Source organism: Nothoprocta perdicaria, unplaced genomic scaffold (assembly GCF_003342845.1).
Source record: "Nothoprocta perdicaria isolate Ctin4 unplaced genomic scaffold, notPer1 scaffold_117, whole genome shotgun sequence".
NCBI lineage: Eukaryota > Metazoa > Chordata > Aves > Tinamiformes > Tinamidae > Nothoprocta > Nothoprocta perdicaria.
In genome coordinates this window covers 2,086,367-2,107,170 of record NW_020454283.1, presented here as the reverse complement: position 1 = coordinate 2,107,170, position 20,804 = coordinate 2,086,367, and the positions used below count along the sequence as shown (strand labels likewise).

Here is a 20,804-nt window from a genome sequence, read left to right as displayed (position 1 = left end):
AAGGCCGGCGGCGGCGCGGCGGCGCTTTGCGGGCCGCCCCGCGGCCGGTCCCGCCTGGGATCCATCCTGGAGGAGGACGAGGAGGATGGGGAGGAAGGCGCGGGAGGCAGCTCCGTGCTGCGGCTCGCCGGAGCGCTGCGCGGGTGCAGCCTGCGGGCCAGCGATGCGCCGCGGTGCTGAGAGACGGGCCGGGAATGGCGCGGATGTGCAGCTCCCCACGCGCCAGCCAGCACCTCGGCTGCTGCTGCAGTAAAGTTGTGTTTTCCACGCTGGTTTTGGATGTTTTTTTTGAAAAATGGCGTTGGGGGGAGTGGAAGTGGGGCTGAGCGCCTGCTACCCCTGCAGGGTAAGACTGGGGATGAAGCCCTCTCCATTTAGGGTAAAATTGTCCACAAAAGGGCACGGGTGGCGGGGAGTGGGGTTAAATCCCCCCTCAAACAAGTGCCCCAGGGGCTGGCACTGGGACTCCACGCCGTGCATCGAGGCTGGATTTGGGTGTGGACAGCCACACACACACTGGGGACATGGGGGTCTAAGACTGGGCCTCTGTCCCTCCCATTGGGACTGACTCCCTCCCCACAAAGAAACCTGCAGGGGGGATCAGGGTCTAAAGGGATGGTCTAAAGGTGGGATGGGAGAAAGAGAGAAAGAGAGAGAGAGAAAGAGAGAGAAAGAGAGAGAAAGAGAGAGAAAGAGAGAGAAAGAGAAAGAGAGAGAGAGAGAGAGAGAAAGAGAGAGAGAGAGAGAGAGAAAGAGAGAGAAAGAGAGAGAAAGAGAAAGAGAGAAAGAGAGAGAGGAAGAGAAAGAGACAGAGAGAGAGAGAGAGAGAGAGAGAGAGAGAAAGAGAAAGAGAGAAAGAGAGAGGAAGAGAGAGAGAAAAAGAAAAAGAGAGAAAGAGAGAAAGAGAGAGAGAAACAGAGAAAGAGAGAGAGAGAGGAGAGAGAGAGAGAGAAAGAGAGAGAAAGAGAGAGAGAAAGAGAGAAAAGTCTTAGGGGTGGGATTGGGGCAGACTCCCAGAAAAGGGTCTGGGAACCGAATCGAATCGCACGGCACGGCACGGAACGGAACAGAACGGAACCGAACGGAACCGAACGGAACGGAACGGAATCGAACCCTCCGCCCCGCCCCGCGGGGAGGCCCCGCCCCTCCCCTCCTCTATCACCCCCACGTGCCGCCGGCTGGAGCGCCGCTTTACGTCATCAAGCGGCGCCGGGGCGGAAGGCGGCCGCGCCGGAAGGCAGGCAGGGGGCGGTTGCCCTGGTAACGGCACGGCAGCCATGGAGGGCGGCGGGCGGCCCTCGGCGGCGCAGGCCGCGCTGCTGGCCGCCGGCGCCGCCATCACGGCGCTGCTCTACTCCGCCTACCGGCACAAGGCCCGCGCCGCCCGCCGCCTCCAGGTACGCCCGGGAGCGGGGCGGGCGCCGGCACCGGCCGCGGGCGCCGCTTGATCCCGCTCCGTGTTTCCGTCCTCGCCGCAGGGCGCGCGGAAGCTGCGGCTGGACGCGGAGCTGCGCGAGGCGCTGCGGGAGGCGCCGGGCCGCTGCCTGCCCTACGCTGTCATACAAGGTGCCGAGCCCGAGGGGACCCCAACACCCCCAATTTAGTAGGATCTTTACCCCCCCGCACCCCGTCCCGCCAYAGCACCCTCTTTTTCTTTCGGGGAGGGTGACGGTTCAACCCCAACACCTCCTTTTTGGGAGGTATTTACTCCCCCAGCACTCTCGGGGTGGTTCAACCTGCCAACGCTTCTTGCCTGCCTTTTGAGGAGTTATTTTAGCCCCAACACCTCCCTTTTTGGAGGGGACTGGTACCCTAACACCCTTTCTGGAGATGTCTAACCCAAACATCACCATTTTTCAGTGGATTTAAGCCCAATACCATTTTGTTTTTTAAGTGGGGGGATAAACCTCATTGTCCCCTATTTAAGAGATTATGGTATAACCCCAATACCCCCTTTTTAGGGGATGAGAAAAGATATAACCCCCCCAAGTCCCTCATTTATTTGAGAGAATCGAGGACTTCTTTAAGCCGGGGMGGAACCTAACTAACCCCTTCTTTTCTTGCTGTTTTCCCCCCCGAGGCACCGTGCGCTCGGCCAAGGAGACGCTGAGCAGCCAGTTCGTGGAGGGCTGCCACGGAGTCGTGCAGCGGCTCACGCTGCAGGAGCACAAGATGGTCTGGAACCGCACCACGCACCTCTGGTAAMGCGCCCGGCCGCTCGCCCTGCGCGTGCGGGGGTCCCCAAAGCCCCCCCTGTCCAGCCACCTTTGCCACAGGGGGGACAAGGACCCGCTTTTGGGCAGCGGTGCGGCCCAGCAACCGCATTCCTTCCGAGATTGCTCTCAGTGCCGCTCCGCAGCCCCTCAGAAAAAGACTTCTGCTTTTCCCACATGTCTGGGCTGGAAGTGGAACAGAGCGGCTCCTGTGGGCTCCCTGCTCGGCTTTGAACTCAGCCTCTCGCTGCTGGACGGGAACATTGGGAATTAGCGGCCTGGTTGCTCCCTAAGCAGATTCCAAGCGTGTCCTGACAGCTTATTCCGGGGCTCCCAAGGGGTTTTGAATCAATAAAGTTGGAGGGGGTGGAGTTTGGCTCACTTTGCCCTAGAATCAGCACTTCCTGGCACGTGAGAAAAAGTTCTCTTCCCTCGGACCTTTCCTTCCCCAAATTTGAAGRTCGGAATCAGCCTAAACTTTGGTCACTGTCCTCCTCGCTGATTATTTTTTTTCAGGGGGTGGGAAGGTCACACAGCCGTTCAGGAGTTTTACACACTGATGGGATTTCAGACAGTGCCGAATTTATACAGAGGCTGCGAGAAACRCACTTAGTTTTGAGCTGTCGCTGCTGCCCAGTACTGGCTGTGATACAGCGTTTCCGCAGCAAAACAAAGTCACARTCATTTGAATTCAGGTGATACATGTGCTCATGTGCCCACACACAGGAGCCTGTAAGGTAGTTGCTGAAGCTGCTGAAACAGTCTCAGCTAATCGGTTTATACTTAATAAATTTGCCTGGGCGAAACACAGTGCACGGAGGCTCGTCCGTGTTGCAAATACGTCGGGGGGATTAGTTGGTGTTAGATCTGCRTGAGCTTTGTCCTTGCAACGTCGGGGAGGCTGCAGAAGTGGCGAGAGAAGACGGCCTAGCCTCGAGCTGCRTTGTCTGAGGGACAGAAACTGCTCCAGAGCCCATCCCAATGGGATAGATTCCATGTAGGGCAGGTGGTAATGCAGGTGCGAAAGCTTGGGAATAGCTCAGAAGCTCTGTCCCATCTAAGGAAATCTGGGACTGGCTGTGGCCCTAAATCCTGCTGTGTGGTCCTGGAGTTCCAGGATGAGCAGGCAGTGCATTTATTTCTCTGCAGYAGCTTCAGCTGTTTTTTCACCCCAAACTAGCAGAAAGGGGAATTGCTCCTACCCTTCCGACCTTCCCTCTGGGGGAAGCAGCAGTGCGAAACCCTTCTGCGTTGGTCACATTCATTAATCTCTCCTTCCCCAGGAATGACTGCGAGAAGATCATTCACCAGAGGACCAACACGGCCCCCTTTGACCTGGTGCCGCCCGAGGAYGGTGCAGATGTCAGTGTGAGGGTGATGAAGCCCCTGGAGGCAGCAGAGCTGAGCCTGGAGACGGTCTACGAGAAGTTCCACCCCTCCATCCAGTCCTTCACCGACGTCATCGGCCACTACATCAGTGGGGAACGCCCCAAGGGCATCCAGGAGACGGAGCAGATGCTGAAGGTGGGGACCACACTGACTGGTGTGGGGGAGCTGATCCTGGACAACAACACCATCAAGCTGCAGCCCCCCAAGCAAGGCATGCAGTACTACCTCAGCAGCCTGGATTTCGACGAGTTGCTGCAGAAGCAGGAGTCCAGCGTGCGGCTCTGGAAAATCCTCACCGTCGTTTTCGGCCTCGCCACTTGCGCTGTTCTCTTCTTCATCCTGAGAAAGCAGTACCGGCACCGGCAGGAGAAGCGGCGCCTCAAGCAGATGCAGGATGAATTCCGGCAGGCCCAGGAGCGGCTGGCGCGTGAGGGCAGTGCGGAGGGTGGCGAGACGCTCAAAAACGCTTGCGCTGTCTGCTTGAGCAACACCAAGGCTTGCGTCTTCCTGGAGTGTGGCCACGTTTGCTCGTGTAACGAGTGCTACCAAGCTCTGCCAGAGCCCAAGAAGTGCCCCATTTGCAGACAGAGCATCTCGAGGGTGGTGCCCTTGTACAACAGTTAATTTGGGGGGACTTTGTGGGGGGCTTTTTGCATTGCCGTTCTCTGTCTGCAGGGGGGTTTCTTCAGCTCCTGCTTTGGGCAGCCTTCCTGTTTGCATGATTTCTTTTGCTGGGATTGATGCTGGGGAAGGAGAGGGGAGCCAAGCGGCTATGGGTGCCTTAATAAGAATGCAGAGCGCAGTCACAAAAGGATTAGATGAGCACTTAGGGCTTGCATTATGCTCCAGAAGTTTTTAAGGCAGATCTGAGCAAGCAGGTCTCAAAAAGAACGCCCTGGTTAAGTAAGTAAATGAATTTTCTTATTTTTCCTTTGGGTTTCAAGCTACTGCATTTGTCCTGGTTGGGCTCCCCACATCTGTTCATGTTTTGGCAAAATAACCTGGGCTAGAAAGAAGTAGGGTGAAAAGCCCATGTGGCTGCTTAGAGGCTGCAGGATTTGGGCAACACTGCCCTCTAGCTCCCAGGACTTCCCTCTAGCAGGGTGGTCATTAAAGGAATTTATAGCAATTTGTATAAACATAAGTGCTTTTTTGTGTGAAAAAACATGGTTGATTCAAACAGAGTGGAATCTCTGTAGCCTCCTCCTCCTCCTCCTCAGTCTCTTACTGTTCTCACAAGAAAAGCTTTTCTTCACTTCCTTCTGCGGCATTCAAATAAATAAAAAACAATCCGATTTTGATGCACAAGGAGAAATGGGAAGAGAAAATGCTACGGTTGGTTTCAGCATCCAGGCTTGAGACAGGATATAAAACACACCTACGTTAAGAAAAATGCGYTGGTCTTGGGTTATTAAATCTAGGTAGCCCCTAAGGTGGCAATAGGAGYAGAACAAGTTTTTTCCCCACATTCTGTCTTACTTACTCCGTAAGGTTTGGCAGCATTCCTTGTTTTGGGAAAGGAGCCTCACTGTCATTGGAAGCAGCTCCTGTCCCTGCTGCGCTGGACTGGGCGCCTTTCCCTACTTTTCTTTGCTCCCAAGAAGAGAGCAGATTAGCCAGGCAGGATCAGGATACTTCCAAAGGAAAGTCTCACATGGGTTGTGTTGGTTTTTCTTAAGAAATTTTGAGATTTGCCAGTTTTTTCTTCGCTCTCCCTGGCTTCTGCAAGCTAACCTGTTAAATGCAGGAGAAAGAAGAGGGAAATCGCCTCCCTGCATCCCAGCAGGGCATAACACAAGGTACCACAGATCCTGCTGCCCTCCTTTTTCTTCTGTAGCTAATACAAAATAAACTTGGAAAAGGAAAATCCCCATCCAACGTTCTTGTGGTCTGATTCCGAAGCAGGGAATTCCTGGTGCTGGAGCACAGCCTGGGATCTGAGTGAAGGGATCCAGCCAGGAGAGCTTGGCCATTTCGCCCACTATAGAAGCCCCCAGCTTTGTCCCTTGGGCCTTGAGGAAGGAGGTGGCCAGCTGTGGGATCAGCCAGTCCCGCTTCCTCATCAAACACTGACGAGCTGGGCCCTGATGGCTGTGCCAGCGTGTCCAGGCTGTAGGAGCAGCGCTGACTTGCAGCAGCTCCCGCACTGAGCGGAGGAAAATCCGCTTTGTTGCTGGCTGCTGCTTCCCTCCCTCCCAGCAAGGCTGAGCTCTAGAGTCGGGGTCTCTCCAGGGTCCCCTCTGTTTCCCCACCTTCCTTTCCTTTTCCTGGCAGAGAGGTGGTGCGGCTTCCTGGAGTCCAAGGGCTCCTTGGGAAGAGCAAAGGGAGGAAACCCACAAACACTGAGCTCCCTTTCTGCAAGCAGAGGCCTGGAGGGAGCCGCTGGGAGGACTTTATAGCCCCCAACAGGGCAGCAAAGCGGCCAGGACRGCCCCTTCCCAGGGCTTGGGAGACTGCAGCAATATCTGCCCTCCACATCCAGCCTTCCCCCTTGTGAGACCTGGTGGGATCTGCTCCCTGCTGTTCACACATGGCACGGGGACCCCCACCAAGCCCCCTAAACACACAAGTGGGTGCCACGGGGGCGGCTTGTCCTACAATGCCACTTTCTGCCTCTGATTTTCTCCTTTTTTTCCTCCGTTCTGGGAGCAAGGGCCCTAGGGCAAAGCAGGGCACCCTGCAAACCATCAGAGAGACGCCCTCTCCGCTGGCCACAACTGCCCTGCGCTGCAGCCCCGGTCCTTCCCATGCATTCCCTCCACCCCAGGRTATTTTTGTCCCCCCTGCTCCAGCGCCTCGCCTCTCTCATGGCTCTTCCCCGCGCCATCCTGGGTGCCAGCACAACTTATGTAAGCGAGTGACAGCTTGGGGGAGTGCGCGCAGCGGAGGGAGCTTTGCTCTGCCGCATGATAGCGGAGGATTTGGGCAGAAACCCAAAGTTTTGGGGAGCGGGGGTATGGGGCGGGGGGGGGGGTGGCACTGCATCCTCCCCCTCCCTAGCACAGGCCCTGCAGTGGGATTCATGCTGGGATTAGTGAGCGCCAGGTTTGCTGTCCCCAGGTTCCGAGCCCTGCAGCACTCTGGGCTGCTGCCGTAGGTCACTATGGGGTGATGGTTGTTTAAGCACAAATGCTCTCGGCAGCCTGGTGTAAATGAGGTTTTGGCGCACGAGATGCACAGAGGGGTCCAAGGGGTGTGTGAGGGGTGTGCAAGGGCTGCAGGAGGGATGTGCAGGGGACATGCAAGGGACATAGAAGGGATGTGCAAGGAATGCCAAAGGGATTCCTGCCATCCTGCACAAGGGATGTGGAAGAGATGTGCGCGTGATGCCCAGGGGATGGGTAAGGGATGTACACGGGATGCTCCCGGGATACCTAAGGGCTGTGCAAGAGCCAGAGGGTCTCAGCGTCTGCACATGAAGCGTCTGTCCTGCATCCATGGCCTTGGCGGAGCCCCCAGCCGGACCATGGGCAGGAGGGGGGGCTGGGGTGGTGGTCAGCGATGGGGACATGGGTGGGGGGGGGGGTGCGGGATTGCTGGGGGAGGGGGGCGCTGCCGCCGGGCTCTCAGGCACCTTCCTCCCTCCGCGCTGCTCCTCCTCCTCCTCCTCCCCCCGCCCCCCCGCGCTTGGTATCCCCGGCCGCGGCCGCCCCTCGGCAGCCGGCGCCGGAGCCGCCAACAGCGGCGGCGGCGGCGGCTCCGCTCCCCCTGCTCCGCTTCGCGCACCCCGCTTCCCGCTTCCCGCATCCCGCTTCGCGCATCCCGCTTCCCGCCGTCTCGGCGCCCGGGGACGCTGTCGGGGGGCGGCGGGCCCGGCCCCCCCCCCGGCGCCGCCATGTCGCAGGTGCTGCCCTACGGCGAGGAGAAGCTGGGCGCCTTCGACGCCGCCGCCGGGGGGCAGGTGCCCTTCGCGTGTCGCCTCCGCGACGGCGGCGCCTTCTTCGCCGGCGCCCCGGGCAAGCGGCCCCCCAAGCTCGGCCAGATCGGCCGCAGCAAGAGAGGTGAGCGCGCCCGGCGGGGCTTGCCCCGGCGTTTTCCGGGCGTTTTTCGGGGCTCCGGGGCTTGCCCCGGCGTTTTCCGGGCGTTTTTCGGGGCTCCGGGGCTTGCCCGCGCGTTTTCCGGGGCTTTTCCGGGTGTTTTCCGGGGCTCCGGGGCTTTTCCGGGCGTTTTCCGGGGGATTTGGTCTATTCTGGGCGTTTATTTTTCGTTTTTGTTCAGGGGATCAGGTCTTTGCCGGTCGTTTTTCACCTTCTCCATGTCTTTTCCGGGCTTTCCCCCCTCCCCAGTTTCATATGCCTATTCCAGGTGTTTTCCAGGGGCTCAGGTCTCTTCCGGGTGTTTTCCAGGGCTCCGGCGGTTTTCCACGGTAGAGGACTCCCTGGGCATCGGGTGTTTTCCAGGGAGCCGGGTGTTTCCCAGGGAACAGGACATTGGGTACCGGACAATTCCTGAGACACTGGGTCTTGGACACTGGGCACTTTTCGAGGCACTGGGTGTTTTGGGGCATAGGACCTCCCTGGGTATCAGGTATTTTCCAGCACCGAGTCCTTTCCCAGATACATGATCCTGGGCTTCAGGTATTTACAGGGATACCAGGTACCTCCCAAGGGACAGGACGCTCGGTCCCAGGTATCTCCTAGGACACTGGTATTTTCCAGGGGGTAGGACACTCYTGGGTATCGGATATTTTCCAGAACCCTGGACATATCCCAGGGGACAGGGTGCCAGGTATTTTCCGGACCCCAGACGTTTTCCATATGGTACGACTCTGGACACCAGCTATTTCCCAGCGGAAAGGGCGCTGGGTATTTTCCAGCACCCTGTGTATTTTCCTAGGCTATAAGACCCTGGACACCAGGTATTTCCCAGGGCACCAGGCGCTTTCCCGGGAACCCTGAATATTTCCTGCTGTTTCCTAAGGTCTAGGATCCTGGGCGCTGGGAATATTCCTCGGCGACCTGGTGTTTTCCTGGGCAAGTAAATTCACCGCCTCCTTTCTCTCCTTTTTCCAGTGGTCATCGAGGACGACAGGATCGACGACGTGCTGAAAGACCTCTCGGAAAAGGCACCTCCTGATGTCTAAGGCTTCCTGGATGTGCCCGGCCAGGGGCTGCGAGGGCAACGGCACCACGAAGCAGCCAACCGAAATGAATGATACCACCAATCACCCTGTTAATTAATTAGAAATAACGATGGAGGCGAAGGCAGRGGCAGGAGGGAACAGACAAAAACAAGAAGAAAATAAAATCAGCAAAACGTTCATGTACTTCCCCGCCCCCAGCAAAATCCCACCCTGGCCTGCCTATACAGTGATATATATATTATATATCTAAATATTCCCTCTTAAATCGCATTGTAACGGTTTAATGGACAAGAGCGCGTGCAAAAAGCAAAACCCCGATGAGGGGAAAAGCCAGTTTTTCCAGACTGGGGGAGATCCTGGGTTTTTGGGTTACTTTTCCTTATATTGTGGCAGTTTGTTCTCTTTAATAGACTGTTGAAAAAGAAAACAAAAAGGGAAAAACCACAAGAAATATCGAACGCGACCACGTGAGTGCCAAATCCCTCGAGACACCGCGGGGCAGCCTATTTCCGTCCTGATTTTTGTGCCCTTTGAGGCCACGCAAAGTGGCACTTTTTGGTCTTTCCATTGGATTTCCTGAGGCTTTGGGGGGGTCTCCAGTGGCCTCTCCAGGGGGGATTTTTGCTTTGACTTCTCTCTCTTTCTCTTTTTATTTTTTCTTTTAATATTTTGCATGATGGGCAAAGGGCAAAAGGAAGACTCTGCGATGCTGGACCTCAGGGCAGGTTTATTTTTTTTCTTTTCATTCCTCTTTTCTTTCTCCTTTTCTGCACTGCTGTCGATGTTGCACTTTGATCCACTACACAGGGCTATTTCTGCAATGTGCGAATAAAAAAAAAAAAAACGAGTGAAACAGCGGAAAAAAAAATAAATAAAAGGAAGAAGCAAGTGTTTTCCTGTGGCTGCCCTGGGAGCTGGCTGTGCGCTGGGTTTGGGGGCAATTCCTGGGGCTTGTGGTGATAGTTGGGGCAGGAAATCCTGGGGATTTTAGGGGGTGGCTCCTGGGATTTGCCTCTCAAGTCCCGTAGGCAGAAGCACCGGGGCTGGAAAACTCATCATGGGAAAAGCCCAGCAGCAGCAGCAGTGCCCAAGACTTTCTGCAAGATAAAGTCTGAACCAGCAAGATAAGGACCCTTTCCCCRTATTTTCTTGCCCAGGAAAGCCCCTTTCCCGCAGAAATATGGGGCTCAAACGCCACAAATAGACAAATAGATGTTTTTTCCCCCCACCCTCCAATTTCCCTCTGCATTTTAAGCCTTTTCAGTAGCGAAGCCAGGACAAAATCTGGATTAGACACGATTTTCCTTTCAGAAAGCAAATTGCTCTTGGGCCCTTTGGAAGCCCAGGGTAATGCCATTAAGGCAGCCACTTCCCAAGAGCCAGCCACATCCATATATAAGAGAGCCTTATATTATATATATAAAAGCATATATTTATTCACATATATACATACATATAGATAAATGCATAAATTGGATGCACTTATTATAATGAGGGGGAGCTCATGGCCGTGGCATCAGTTCACTTGGGAGGATAAGCAAAAAGAAACARAAGAGGCAAAAGGGYAGAAAAAAAAAGGCAAAAAGAGCCAGTGCTGGGGCTTCCATGGCCGAGAATCCTCCCCTAGGCTGGATTAAGGATTAAGCTCCAGTTTGGCTGAGGGAGGGGCAAAGGCGGGCGACTTGCGGTGCCAGGACATCAAAACGGAGCTTTGCGCCACCGAATCCGGGCTTAGCACCCTGCAAGGGGATTTTGCACCACCAAGAGAGCAAAAAGGCATTTTTGCCTTTTTCCATCACCAAAAGGGCGTTTTGCACCTCAAAAACATCGCTTTGCATCAACAAAACCCCACTCTGCACTGCCAAAATCCTATTTTGCGTTGTCAAAATGCTGTTTTACATCCCCAAACTGCCCTGTTTTGCAGCCTGCCCTCCCTGCTGCATGTTGCCCTCCAGACTCACTGCCTGTCTCTTCAATAAATGATGCCGCTGCCGTAAGGTGAGCCGGGCAGCATCTGCGAGCTAATGTGCCAGGTCCGGCGGGCTCCTCTGTGACCCGCTCCAGGGCTCCCATTACCCGGCCCCACAGGCTTCCCAGGAAAACCCCTCTGGGGAAACGGGCAGGGCGGATAAAGAGCATTTTGTAAGGCTTATTTCCCTGGAAAACCTGGTATGGGTCCAAAAAAATAGATAGATAGATAGATAGATAGATAGATAGATAGATAGATAGATAGGTAGATAGATAAGGAATTTTGCCTTGCTCCAAGGCACTGAAATAGCCCACCCGGCTCAAGTGAGCCCCTGGGACAGCAAAGGGGAGTCTGGGCTGCCCTGAGGCTCTGCAAGCATCTGAAATGGGGAATACAATATTTAGCATTTGGAAATACAATATTTAGGATTTGGAGATACATATATATTTTAACATGGGCCCGCAGCAGCTCAGATTTGCCTGGGATTTTTTTGGGGCGGCTCAGCTGCAGTTTGGGCATTTGCTATCCTCYCCTTTCCTGCAGCTGGAGATGTGGGGGAAAAGAGTCGGGGGGATGACAGGAGATGTAGAAAAGAAGAATAAGAAAATAAACAAGCAGGGAGGGGACGGGGAGGCRGTTTCACACCTTGCTGGAGGAGGCGGCAGGCGCTATTTTGGGCAGGTGCTGCCTCTGAGTCAGCACTGTGGGAGCCGATGGCAAGTGGGGGGCCACTAGAGCCCCTCGTCCTGGCTAGCTGACTCAGAGGCACGTGGTGGCCCCTGGCAAAAATAAGAGAAAAATGTTAAATAGTTTGACATCTTTTTTTCTCTCTTTGTGCAAGGTCTGTTGGCCAGGAAGCTCTGCCAGCCCTCTCAGTCTCCATAGTGATGGTTTCAGCCCCAAAACATCTGTGGGCGTCGATGGAGGTGGAAAGGAAAGTGCTGCCCATGACCATCCCACCGGTGGCACCAGGAGCATTGCTCCTACATGGGCTCCAGCACGGCCGGGCAACGTGCCGATGGACAGCCCAGGAAGCTGCAGGCTCCCACCTTGCAGAGCCGCATCCTGGCTGGACCTGTGGATGCTCCTGGACCGCAGTGTCACATCTCAGGTGGGCACAGGGAGGCTTCCAGGTTGTGGCGCCGCGTACGAGGTTGCGGTGTTGCATTCCCTTCCAGACCTGTGGATGCTTCTGGGTTGCAGCATCATCTTTCCCCTGCCTGGGAAAGAAAAAAGATGGTCCCAGGTTGCAGCATCATGTTCCAGGCGGCAGTGTTCTGCCTGGGCGGATGATCCCAGTGTTCCACCTGCTCCCAGGTTGTAGCATCCCAGCTGGGCAGAGGGAGGCTCCTTGGTCACTGGAGCGGCCAAGGGGCTGGGCAGCCACTTTTGCCCCCCTGCAGCACTCTGCAGTGCCTGCRTGCTGCTTGCTCTGCTGTCTCATGCACAGAAAGGGTTAAGCAAAAGAAAGAAAAAATAATAATAAGAAAATGGAGATATTGATGGAGCTGACAGAGCCATAGGGTGCTGCAGACGGTGCATCCCTTGCAGCACCTTGTGATGCCCTAGAAAACCGCCCGAGCTCTCCCCTTCCCACCTCGATCAGCTCCCTGTTCATTTTTCAATTTTCCAGCTCAGTCCCACCACCCTCTCCTTATTAWTATATTTTTCCCTTGCTCTGCAGCGCTGTGCACCCCCGGGCTGGTATTGGGGCTGCCAAGGGCTGTTCACAGCCGCCCTCGAGCCTTGCATAACGGGCGCGTGACTGCAGCGAGCCGCCCGTGACGCCCGCGCCCGGCCCCGGACGCTATTTCGGGAATGCCGGAGCCCACAGGGCCGTGAGCGAAAAACCCTCCTGGCTTCCAGATTCCCACTTTTCTTCCACTCCCCCAACCTCTCCATAAATACAGACAGGGAGAAGAGACCTGCTGGAGTGACAATGACAAAACGAGCTTTTAGAAAGTTCTTTTTTTCTTTTGAGGGGAGAACAGTTTGTGAGCCATGTTGGGYGCTGTGCAGATGGCTGCGTTATTAATAGCTGCAATAATAAAAATTAATATTAAATAATAATAAAGGCTCTGCAAAGAAGGCATCCTCATGGCAGCCCAGTTGGGGCTGCAGGTGAGCAGCAGCCAGGGGCACCCAGAGAAGGCGAGTGGATCCGTGCCTTTGGAGAAGGATTTCTCCTCTCCTCTTCTTCCCCATCGGAAAAGCTTCGGGATGCAGCAGCCCAAGGCACCACGTGCCTCCTTAGCACTGGAAACCTGAATGCAAAAAGTTGGCATTTTCACTTCTCTTCCTTTTCCCCGACCTTTTCATTTGGGGTGACTGAGCCAAAAGCACTCGGGAAGGATGACCAAGCAGGCACAGATTTACTGGGATAACAACGTGATTACTGGGATAACAACAAGGGATGAGGTTGCCTCCACAAAGCTTTGACACCTCTGAGTTGAAGGTTTTCCTAAGTCAAAATATGAACAAGTTTAAGTGCAGACCATATAGGGGCCTTTTTTCCCATAAGGAAATTAAAGGCTGGAAATAATATTTAGAAAAAAAAATATACCTAGGTGACCTATTTCCTGCTGGGAGTGGTGCTGGGTGCTTGGCTGAAGGACGTTGCTCTGTGCAGGCAAGCAGCTACATCCAGATCTCAGCAATATCCATCACCTCGGGCAGAACACTGGGGAAGTTGTTGAGACGCTTCCACGGCGCTGCCAGATCCATTCGGCACTGAGCCCGGAGCAGGATCCTCGTCTGGCATGGCACCATCGGGGGCAGATGGAGCCAAGGGTCTGACCTGGTTGAGCATCAGCCTGTAGGACAGGAAAGGTGGTTTGTGTGGGAGCCACCGAGGCCCAAGGTGCTGCTGAGGCAAAATTGCTTCATATTCACCGTGGAGAGGCCTCAAAGGTCCCCTGCGAGTGGGTGGGCGAAGCTGACGGGCTTTGGAAGAAACAGGAAGGCAAGGAGGGAAATAAAAAAGAAGGAAATCTCCTRTGTAGGAGAAGATTGGATGGCGGCGCTCAGGTGGGACCCATCCTGCTGCTAAACTACTCTGAGCTTTGGGCCAGTTCCTTCCTCTCTCCTTGTTTTTGCTTTAGTTCTTGCTTTAGTTTAGCCATGTGAAATGGCACAGAGCTCCTTCTGTGCCCCCCGAAACTACACCTGGGGAGGTTGATACCAAAGGTCTCACAGGGCATTTGTCCCTTCTACGCTTAAAACAAGCCAGGATTCATTCTTCAAGGCCTAATTTTAGGTAAATTGGAGTTTTTTTCCCATCTTCCCCCAGCAAGCTTTTTCATGTCTCATTTTCCTAGTCTCTTTATTTTGGTATCATAGTAGAGCTCTCACTGAAATTATGCATCGTTTTACACCACGACAGAGGAGCCAAACTACATCCTTGCTTCACTCACCTTGCCACATTTCTATCGTCCTTCTAAAATGTGGCATCTTGTTATAGGAAGAAAGACCAGGTACGTTCCTTAGAAACCATGAGTGGAACCACCAGTGTAACAGAGAGCCAAAGAAATTGAGGACTCTTACTCATGCCATAACATCTGTCATCTCCATCCTGGGATTGTCCTATGGGAAAGCCACAGTGCCTCCTGCTTGCTGAGCTCAGACTCCTCTGGCCACTGTGCTTGAATGCTGCCCCTGGACATGGACTAAGGGAACTGTGGACGTTAGAGAGGCACCAGTGCAAAAATCCCACAGGTCCATGACTTGGTCCTTTCTGGATATGCCAACCCAGGATGCCTGTCCTAGGATGAGATATTTTGCTTGAGTGAAGGGGGAGAGGTCTTGTCCTCAAGAGAGGCTGGGACAGCTTCAAGCCCTGGCAATAACCTAGGATATGTAGCTCTGGTGGCCATTGACCATGAGATGTTGGAATTCATGGTCCTGCATGGAAGAGGCTGGGTGAGAAGTGGGATAGCAACCCTGRACTTCAAGAGAGCCGACTTTGACCTCTTCTAAACTCGCATGCTGAGASGGAAGGGCTTCTCTCAGCCCCATGCCCATGGATCAGGAGCAGGAGATGTAGGGGGACGCAAAACCTGGCAGCTCCGTGCCAGGCGCTTTCACCAGCCCCTTAGTGGGTGCGTGGGGCTGTGGAGGCACTGAGTGAGTGCACAGCCTGCTCTTTATTAATAGCTCTCTTTAAAAAAAAATCAAAAAAAATCCCACCTCCTTTCCCCATCTTTGCTGTTCCTCTGCGACAGAGATGCCAGTGCCTCGCTCTCATTGTACACACAASGAGGACTGATGGAGATGAAGATTTTTTTTGAGAGAGATATTTAGGAGCTCAAGATCTGCTTTCTTGTGGACCGAACCATGCCAGTGGATTACAGGCTGGTCGTGTCCCCACATGGACCGCAGGGGCAATGTTGGGTGTATTTGGCATGTGGGTTTGAGGCACAGCAGCGCTCGCGCTGCCCACAGCGAGCGCAGGATGGCGGAGGCTTGCTGCAAAGTTAGCTTGATAAGCAAAGCCACCACAGTGCGCTCCTCTCCCTGCAACCCCAGTGACTTCTTGCCTAGGTCTGGTTCTGAATGAGGTCTTCGAAGCCGCAGGTGAGAACCTCCACTGCACTGCAGCCTCTCGTCCTCTGCTGGGAACACAGCAGCCAGCCCATGGAGCAGCCTCCGCTGGCCCCCTGCCCCATGCTGAAGCCGTAGCGCCTGCAAAGGGATGAAGAGAGTCATCATGACCCTGGCCTGGGGTAGGGAACCACCTGCAGGAGCCATCTCTTCTCATTCCTCCATGCAGCAGTCCTGGAAAAAAAAAAATATATATATATATATATATCAGCTCCTGTGACAACCACCAGTTTCCGAAAGACCTCTAGACCCTTCCCCAAAGAGCAGCTTTGGGACACCTAACCACTTCTTAGCAAGACCTCCAAGYCCCAGCTCCTCTGCAAGCATCACTGGATTGCTCCTCTGCTGGTTCAGCTCTTTCCCCTGCGGAGGTCCGTGCTCAGCAGCATTTAAGCTCAGGTCACAGTTAAAATCAAGCATTTGCCCAAGGGAAGAGGAAGCAGGCTAGCAGGATTGCTTCTCTGCTGCCTGGCTCTGTGACTTGGGAGCTGCTTTTGGCTGCAGAGCTGGAGCCAACGAGAAGGTGGGAAGGGAGTATGGAGGGTAGGATGCCAGCCAGAAAGGTGCCTGGGCAGGACAAGGAGGAAAACTCACTTGAGTTGCAAACTGCTGCTCCATGAGAAGCTTTTCTTGTAGAGGTTTTTTAATCCCCAGATGGCTGCCAATCTCGGTTAGCCTCCTACCTTCTTAAATCAGGCTCTGAGCTTCTTTGAGGCATGGCCAGGGTGCATGACATGATGATGCACAGCACTAAACTCACCAAGATCACATACTATCCATACATTTAGCCCATCAGGAAACCTCTCAGAGAGGTCTTGCCTGAAGATGGGCTCCTCCATATTGCTGAGAGCGCCCTGAGGAGCCCCCAAACCAGAAGGATTAAAGATGAAGCAGGTTTCCTTATGATTTTTCATTACATTCAAAGCTTTCTTACGTTCCTCATGTTTCACGCTCTTAGGAGGAGACCAGAGCTCCGTGTCCTCAAGCAAGGGCAACCAGGTGGGGAGCTTCACGTTGCACTGGCCAAGAGAAGCCCGTGAAGCCCCTTGCCTTGGAAGGCTCAAAAAGCAGTTGAGCTCACAGGTCCATTCCCAAACCCTTAGAGGCTTTCGCAGGGTTGGCACCAGCCCTGAGATGTCCCAAACAAGGATGTCTGTGGTGGAACCTGCTGGGAATGGTCCCTGCGGATGGGTGGATAGAGTTTCAAGGGCAAGAAGATATTGACGGTGCCCAGGTCAGCCTGGATCCTCTTGAGGCTCTCACAGGTGACTGCCAGGCTCTCCTGCAAAAGGAGCAATGGGATCACCCGCCTCTGGAGTGCCATCTCCTTTGGCCTCCTCCTCACCTACCTTGCAGTCAGCCTGGCTGGCAGGGAAGGGGACCTTGAAGGTGATGCCAAATCTGATGACGCCAAGACACGCTGGCCTCAGGCTCTTGAGGAGCAGCAGCAGGGCAGTCTGTGTGGGCAGAAAGCAGGTGGAAGTCAGCAAGTGGGGCTCCGGAGCCCACTCTGATGGCCTCKGTGGCAAGAGACCTGTGCTCAGGACTGGCTAGCTCTGAAAATGGCTTGTTTTGGGGGCCAACAAGCTCCTGCAGGAGCTTGTGCTGCAAAGCCACTGAGCACCATGCTGGGAATGGCAAACAGGAGCTCTTCCACTGCCCTAAATTGCTCCTGGGGGAGCTCATACCTGGGCAAATGTCAGGACAAGAAGCCCTTCTACAGCTCTCAGCACATCTCAACGTGCTCTACCAGCATCTGTGTCTGAAATGCATGTAATTCCCCCCATCCTGTCCTGCCGATCCCCCATCTGCATGGAGTAATCTTTGTAGCTCACCTATGCTCATCCTGTGCATTCYCCTGCGTGCTACCTTGACATGCTAGTGCCACTCGTGCAGCAGAGTCCTCCTCCCAGAGGTCCTGCTGGGCCATCCACGGGTCAGGACAGAAGCTGAGCATGATGTGGGGTGGTGGGGGAGATCTTTGTGCAGGCATCTCCAGATGATCTCAGTCTGCAAGACAAGGTGGGAGCCAGAGCTGGAGGAGGGGGAGCGAAAGCAGTTCTTTTGCTGCCCGTTTCAGCCCCAAGTTTTGATTTTGGGGAGAATCACAGCAGCAAGGAGACAAGAGAGGATGCAGAGTGGAAGAAGAAGATCCGGCCCTGACCAAGCACCTGGCAAAATCAATTTGCCCAACATTTCCTTGGCTGCTTCCTGAAAATGTGGTTCATCAGCACAGTGCAGCACTGCCCTGCGGCACTGACAGGCCGGCCAAAGTTTTTGTCTGTGCTTGCTTGGTAATGAAGCACACGATGCAGCGCTCAGCGTGTTGCATGTACTGGCTTGAGTCATACCCCTTGGATCTGGCTTGCTGGCTTTATTTCTTTTTTTCTTGCTTACTTTTATCATTTTTCTAGATATATTTTCAATAGGAACATGTACCATGCAGGTTCCTTTTTTCGCACACATCTCAGCTCCAAGGGCTTTCTGCGTTTTGTYTGATGTTATTTCACGTGGCAATCTTTGTTATGAAAAGCAATAAYGCCAAACTGGGGAAAGAAAAAAAAGCCAAACAAAAAAACCCAAAAAACCCCCGCCTCCCACGGCGCTTTTATAACCTCCTGTGCTGCATGTATAAAGCAGCCCAGGCTACCCGGCCTCAGCTGGGCATCACGTTGCCCCTGTCAAGAGAGCTGCGCCAGCCCCCATCACCGGAGCCCACGCGCCCTGTGCACCGAGCGGCTCCGTCCTCGGAGGCATCACTTGCCTTTCRCAAGTCTGATTTCAGGAGAAACAAGGCAGACCCCAAAGGGTCAGGTTTGTTTTCTCAAGGGAGTGATTCATATCCCTTTATGTTGCTATGAGGCAGCTTCCAGGCTTGGCTTTACGCAGCACTGCGCTCTTTCTGCTGAGAAGCTCTGCGCATCAGCACGAGTTCCACTTGCAGCTTTGCTGCCCGAGAGTCTCTGTGCCAACCGCTGCAAAAAGATTGAGTCAATCCCTGGGAATTAGAAGGGCTTTCCCGCCCCCTCCCCACCATCTCCAGCTTTATCTGCCATTGCTTTAAGGTCTTTCCCTATCAGGTTTCTCACAAGCTGTATCTTTCTGCCCAGGGAGCTGAACTGAGGTGCCTGGAGTGATCACAGTGCCCTTGGGCACCCGAGACCTCCAGTGYTCCAGGGATTGCCAAGAAACCCAGGTCCTGGAGCTGCTGTAACCCACCCAGAAAGGAAAGCACCTTTTATTCCCTTTCTCCTCCTCATGTTCACTGCATTTCCCCTTCTATCCTGATTTAAAAATGAAGATTTTGTCAACCAAAAGTTGACTGCAGCATCTCTACAACCTGCTGGCTGATGAGCAGCCAAGGCTTCTGCATGACAAACCCGGAGGGAGATTAATTAGCAATTACTGCCCAAATTGCTGGGTTAGTTCATCAAAAGGAGCTTAGCAGCAGTCCATCCTCTACCCCAGCCCCTGAGCAAAGCCTCATTTTCAAGGTGAGGAGAGCCCTAGGTATTTCCCTCCTCACTGCAGAACTCCCTTCGCTTGGTGCCTTTCCCTGTATGTCTTCCTGGGCCTCCTTGGTGKTTTTCCTGCCAGGAATCGGCTCCAGGATGAGCCCCAGCAGATCATTTGATATGCTAAAGGCAGGGAAATAATTAGCGAGCTGTGTGAGCTGGAGCGTGGGTGCTGCCTTTCGTTCCACCTGCCGCACGCAATTAGCGGAGACGCCTGCTGGGTGAGCACGGCCCTGGTCCCAGCACCCAGCTGCGACAGAAAGCAGCTGAAAAAAGGGAAAAGAAGGAAAAGAAGGTGGCTTGGCCTCTGGTGAGGTGAGAGATGGTGGCGGCATGAGCTCCGTGGCGAGCTCAGGAAGCCGAGCATGTAGAGCTGGGCTCCCCTGCAAGCCTCGGACACCCTTTGGGTGGTGCCACATTTTGGCAACCAGCTCCAGGTGCAGATAGGATAAGTTTTAGGAGAGCTGAGCACCTTTGGGTGCAAATGAGAGCCATGAGGCCTGTAAAAGAGGGAGCAAATGCTGAGGCTGCGCTTGCATTGCTGTGATGGGAGATGGAGGCTCCCTTGAGCTCCTGCCAGTGCTGACCCGTCCCCTCCTCCTCGCTGCTCTCTTTGCCGCCACTGTAACTTAGAAGAGGCTCATTCATTGCTTTCAACTGCTGACAGACAAAGCACAAATCCCACGGCAGCTTATTTTCCTCTTTGCCCATCAAGAGACTAAAGACTGAAGTTTCTATTACCTTTGGAGGAGCTCATTGCTCCGGTTAAAACCGCTCACATCTTCCTGAAAGCTATCCAGAAATGGTAAACATTTCCTGAGCAACCAGAGGAATATTTTATCCCGAGTCATGGTAGGAATTAATGCTATAATGAGGCACCTATCTAATTACACTGTGCTAGATGAGTGCTAATTATACACATAATAAYGAACTCTGAGCTCCTTCCATGCTCTGTTTATGGGGAGCATTGCAGAATTTTCCCTTCCTTCTCCGTGGGTGGATACTGCTGAATTTACTGTGAGCAAATCTGGGGTCAGTGGCTCGTGCTGTGCCAACCTCAAGGAAATCTTCTTGTGCCCCAGGGCTTTTTGGTTCTCACCTTTTCCTCCAYGCTGGGGTCCCTATTAGTGCCTTTAATGAAGCTGTTCTTCCCCTTCATGTGCTGTTTTTAGTCTGCAGATGCCATATCACCATCTTCCAGTAAAATATGAGGCATAACGGGCTCTGGAAATGCAGAGGATGGAGAGAAGAAGAGTCTGGGTTAAATTTGAGGTTAGAAAAAGATGCAGGTACCCACGATGGCAAAGTTGGAGCGATAACATTGAGCTTGGGGGCAGCGGGGACAAGCTGGAGAGGGCCTGGTTTATCCCATACGGACAATATTTGCAGATCTCCAAACCAGAGCTAATCCCACCTAGARGGGTTGGTGGTCTCGCTCGCCTAGGTTAGTCACCAAAACAGTGCTCTCCGAGTCCTCCTCCAGCACAGTCCTTCCTGTGCAGAGAGACAATCACCCTGGGAAGATGCCCTGTGTCATGACCATCACAAGCGCTCCTCACCAGCTCTCCAATGACCACTCCAGCCCTGGACCAAGCAACAAAGCTTTCCAAAACGAGAAGACCCAGCAGAAGAACAAGAGCCCACGGCTACCAAGACTCAGCGTTTCAATACAAGCCTCTTACTGATTCTGCTGTGAGCTCTTCCATTGGGAATGTGACACTCGTTCATCATGGCCTTGTCCTTGATCTGCWTTATCACAGTGCGCTGGCAATAGCCACTTCAAAGCCAATGACCATGGTGCACTTGTCCAAGGGATAGAGGAAGAGTTCTGCCTCTGGAAAGGTTTTAGCAACACTGAGTGCTTCAGGTGGCCCAGCTCCCCTGTCCTCCTCACAACCCTATCTCCTTAGGACCCTCGGGGATGCAACTGAGGAAGAACCACTTCCCAGGTCCCTAAGCATTGATGGAAACATCAAGAGCAAACATTGAGATGCTGATCCAGCCATGCATATCCACCCATTTCACCACTTCTATCT

General features: G+C 53.9%; 2 protein-coding genes across 2 annotated transcripts; both read left to right on the top strand.

The window, feature by feature from the left end:
- The first annotated feature begins 1,277 nt into the window (after positions 1–1,277).
- Positions 1,278–5,244, top strand: MUL1 (mitochondrial E3 ubiquitin protein ligase 1). The gene is made up of 4 exons (XM_026053579.1): positions 1,278–1,397; positions 1,479–1,566; positions 2,081–2,201; positions 3,497–5,244. The coding sequence occupies exons 1-4, from the start codon at positions 1,278–1,280 to the stop codon at positions 4,224–4,226; spliced, it is 1,059 nt and encodes a 352-aa protein (XP_025909364.1). The 3' UTR covers positions 4,227–5,244.
- A 2,186-nt stretch (positions 5,245–7,430) lies between these two features.
- CAMK2N1 (calcium/calmodulin dependent protein kinase II inhibitor 1) lies at positions 7,431–9,448 on the top strand. The gene is made up of 2 exons (XM_026053714.1): positions 7,431–7,603; positions 8,615–9,448. The coding sequence occupies exons 1-2, from the start codon at positions 7,438–7,440 to the stop codon at positions 8,683–8,685; spliced, it is 237 nt and encodes a 78-aa protein (XP_025909499.1). The 5' UTR covers positions 7,431–7,437; the 3' UTR covers positions 8,686–9,448.
- The last annotated feature ends 11,356 nt before the right edge of the window (positions 9,449–20,804 follow it).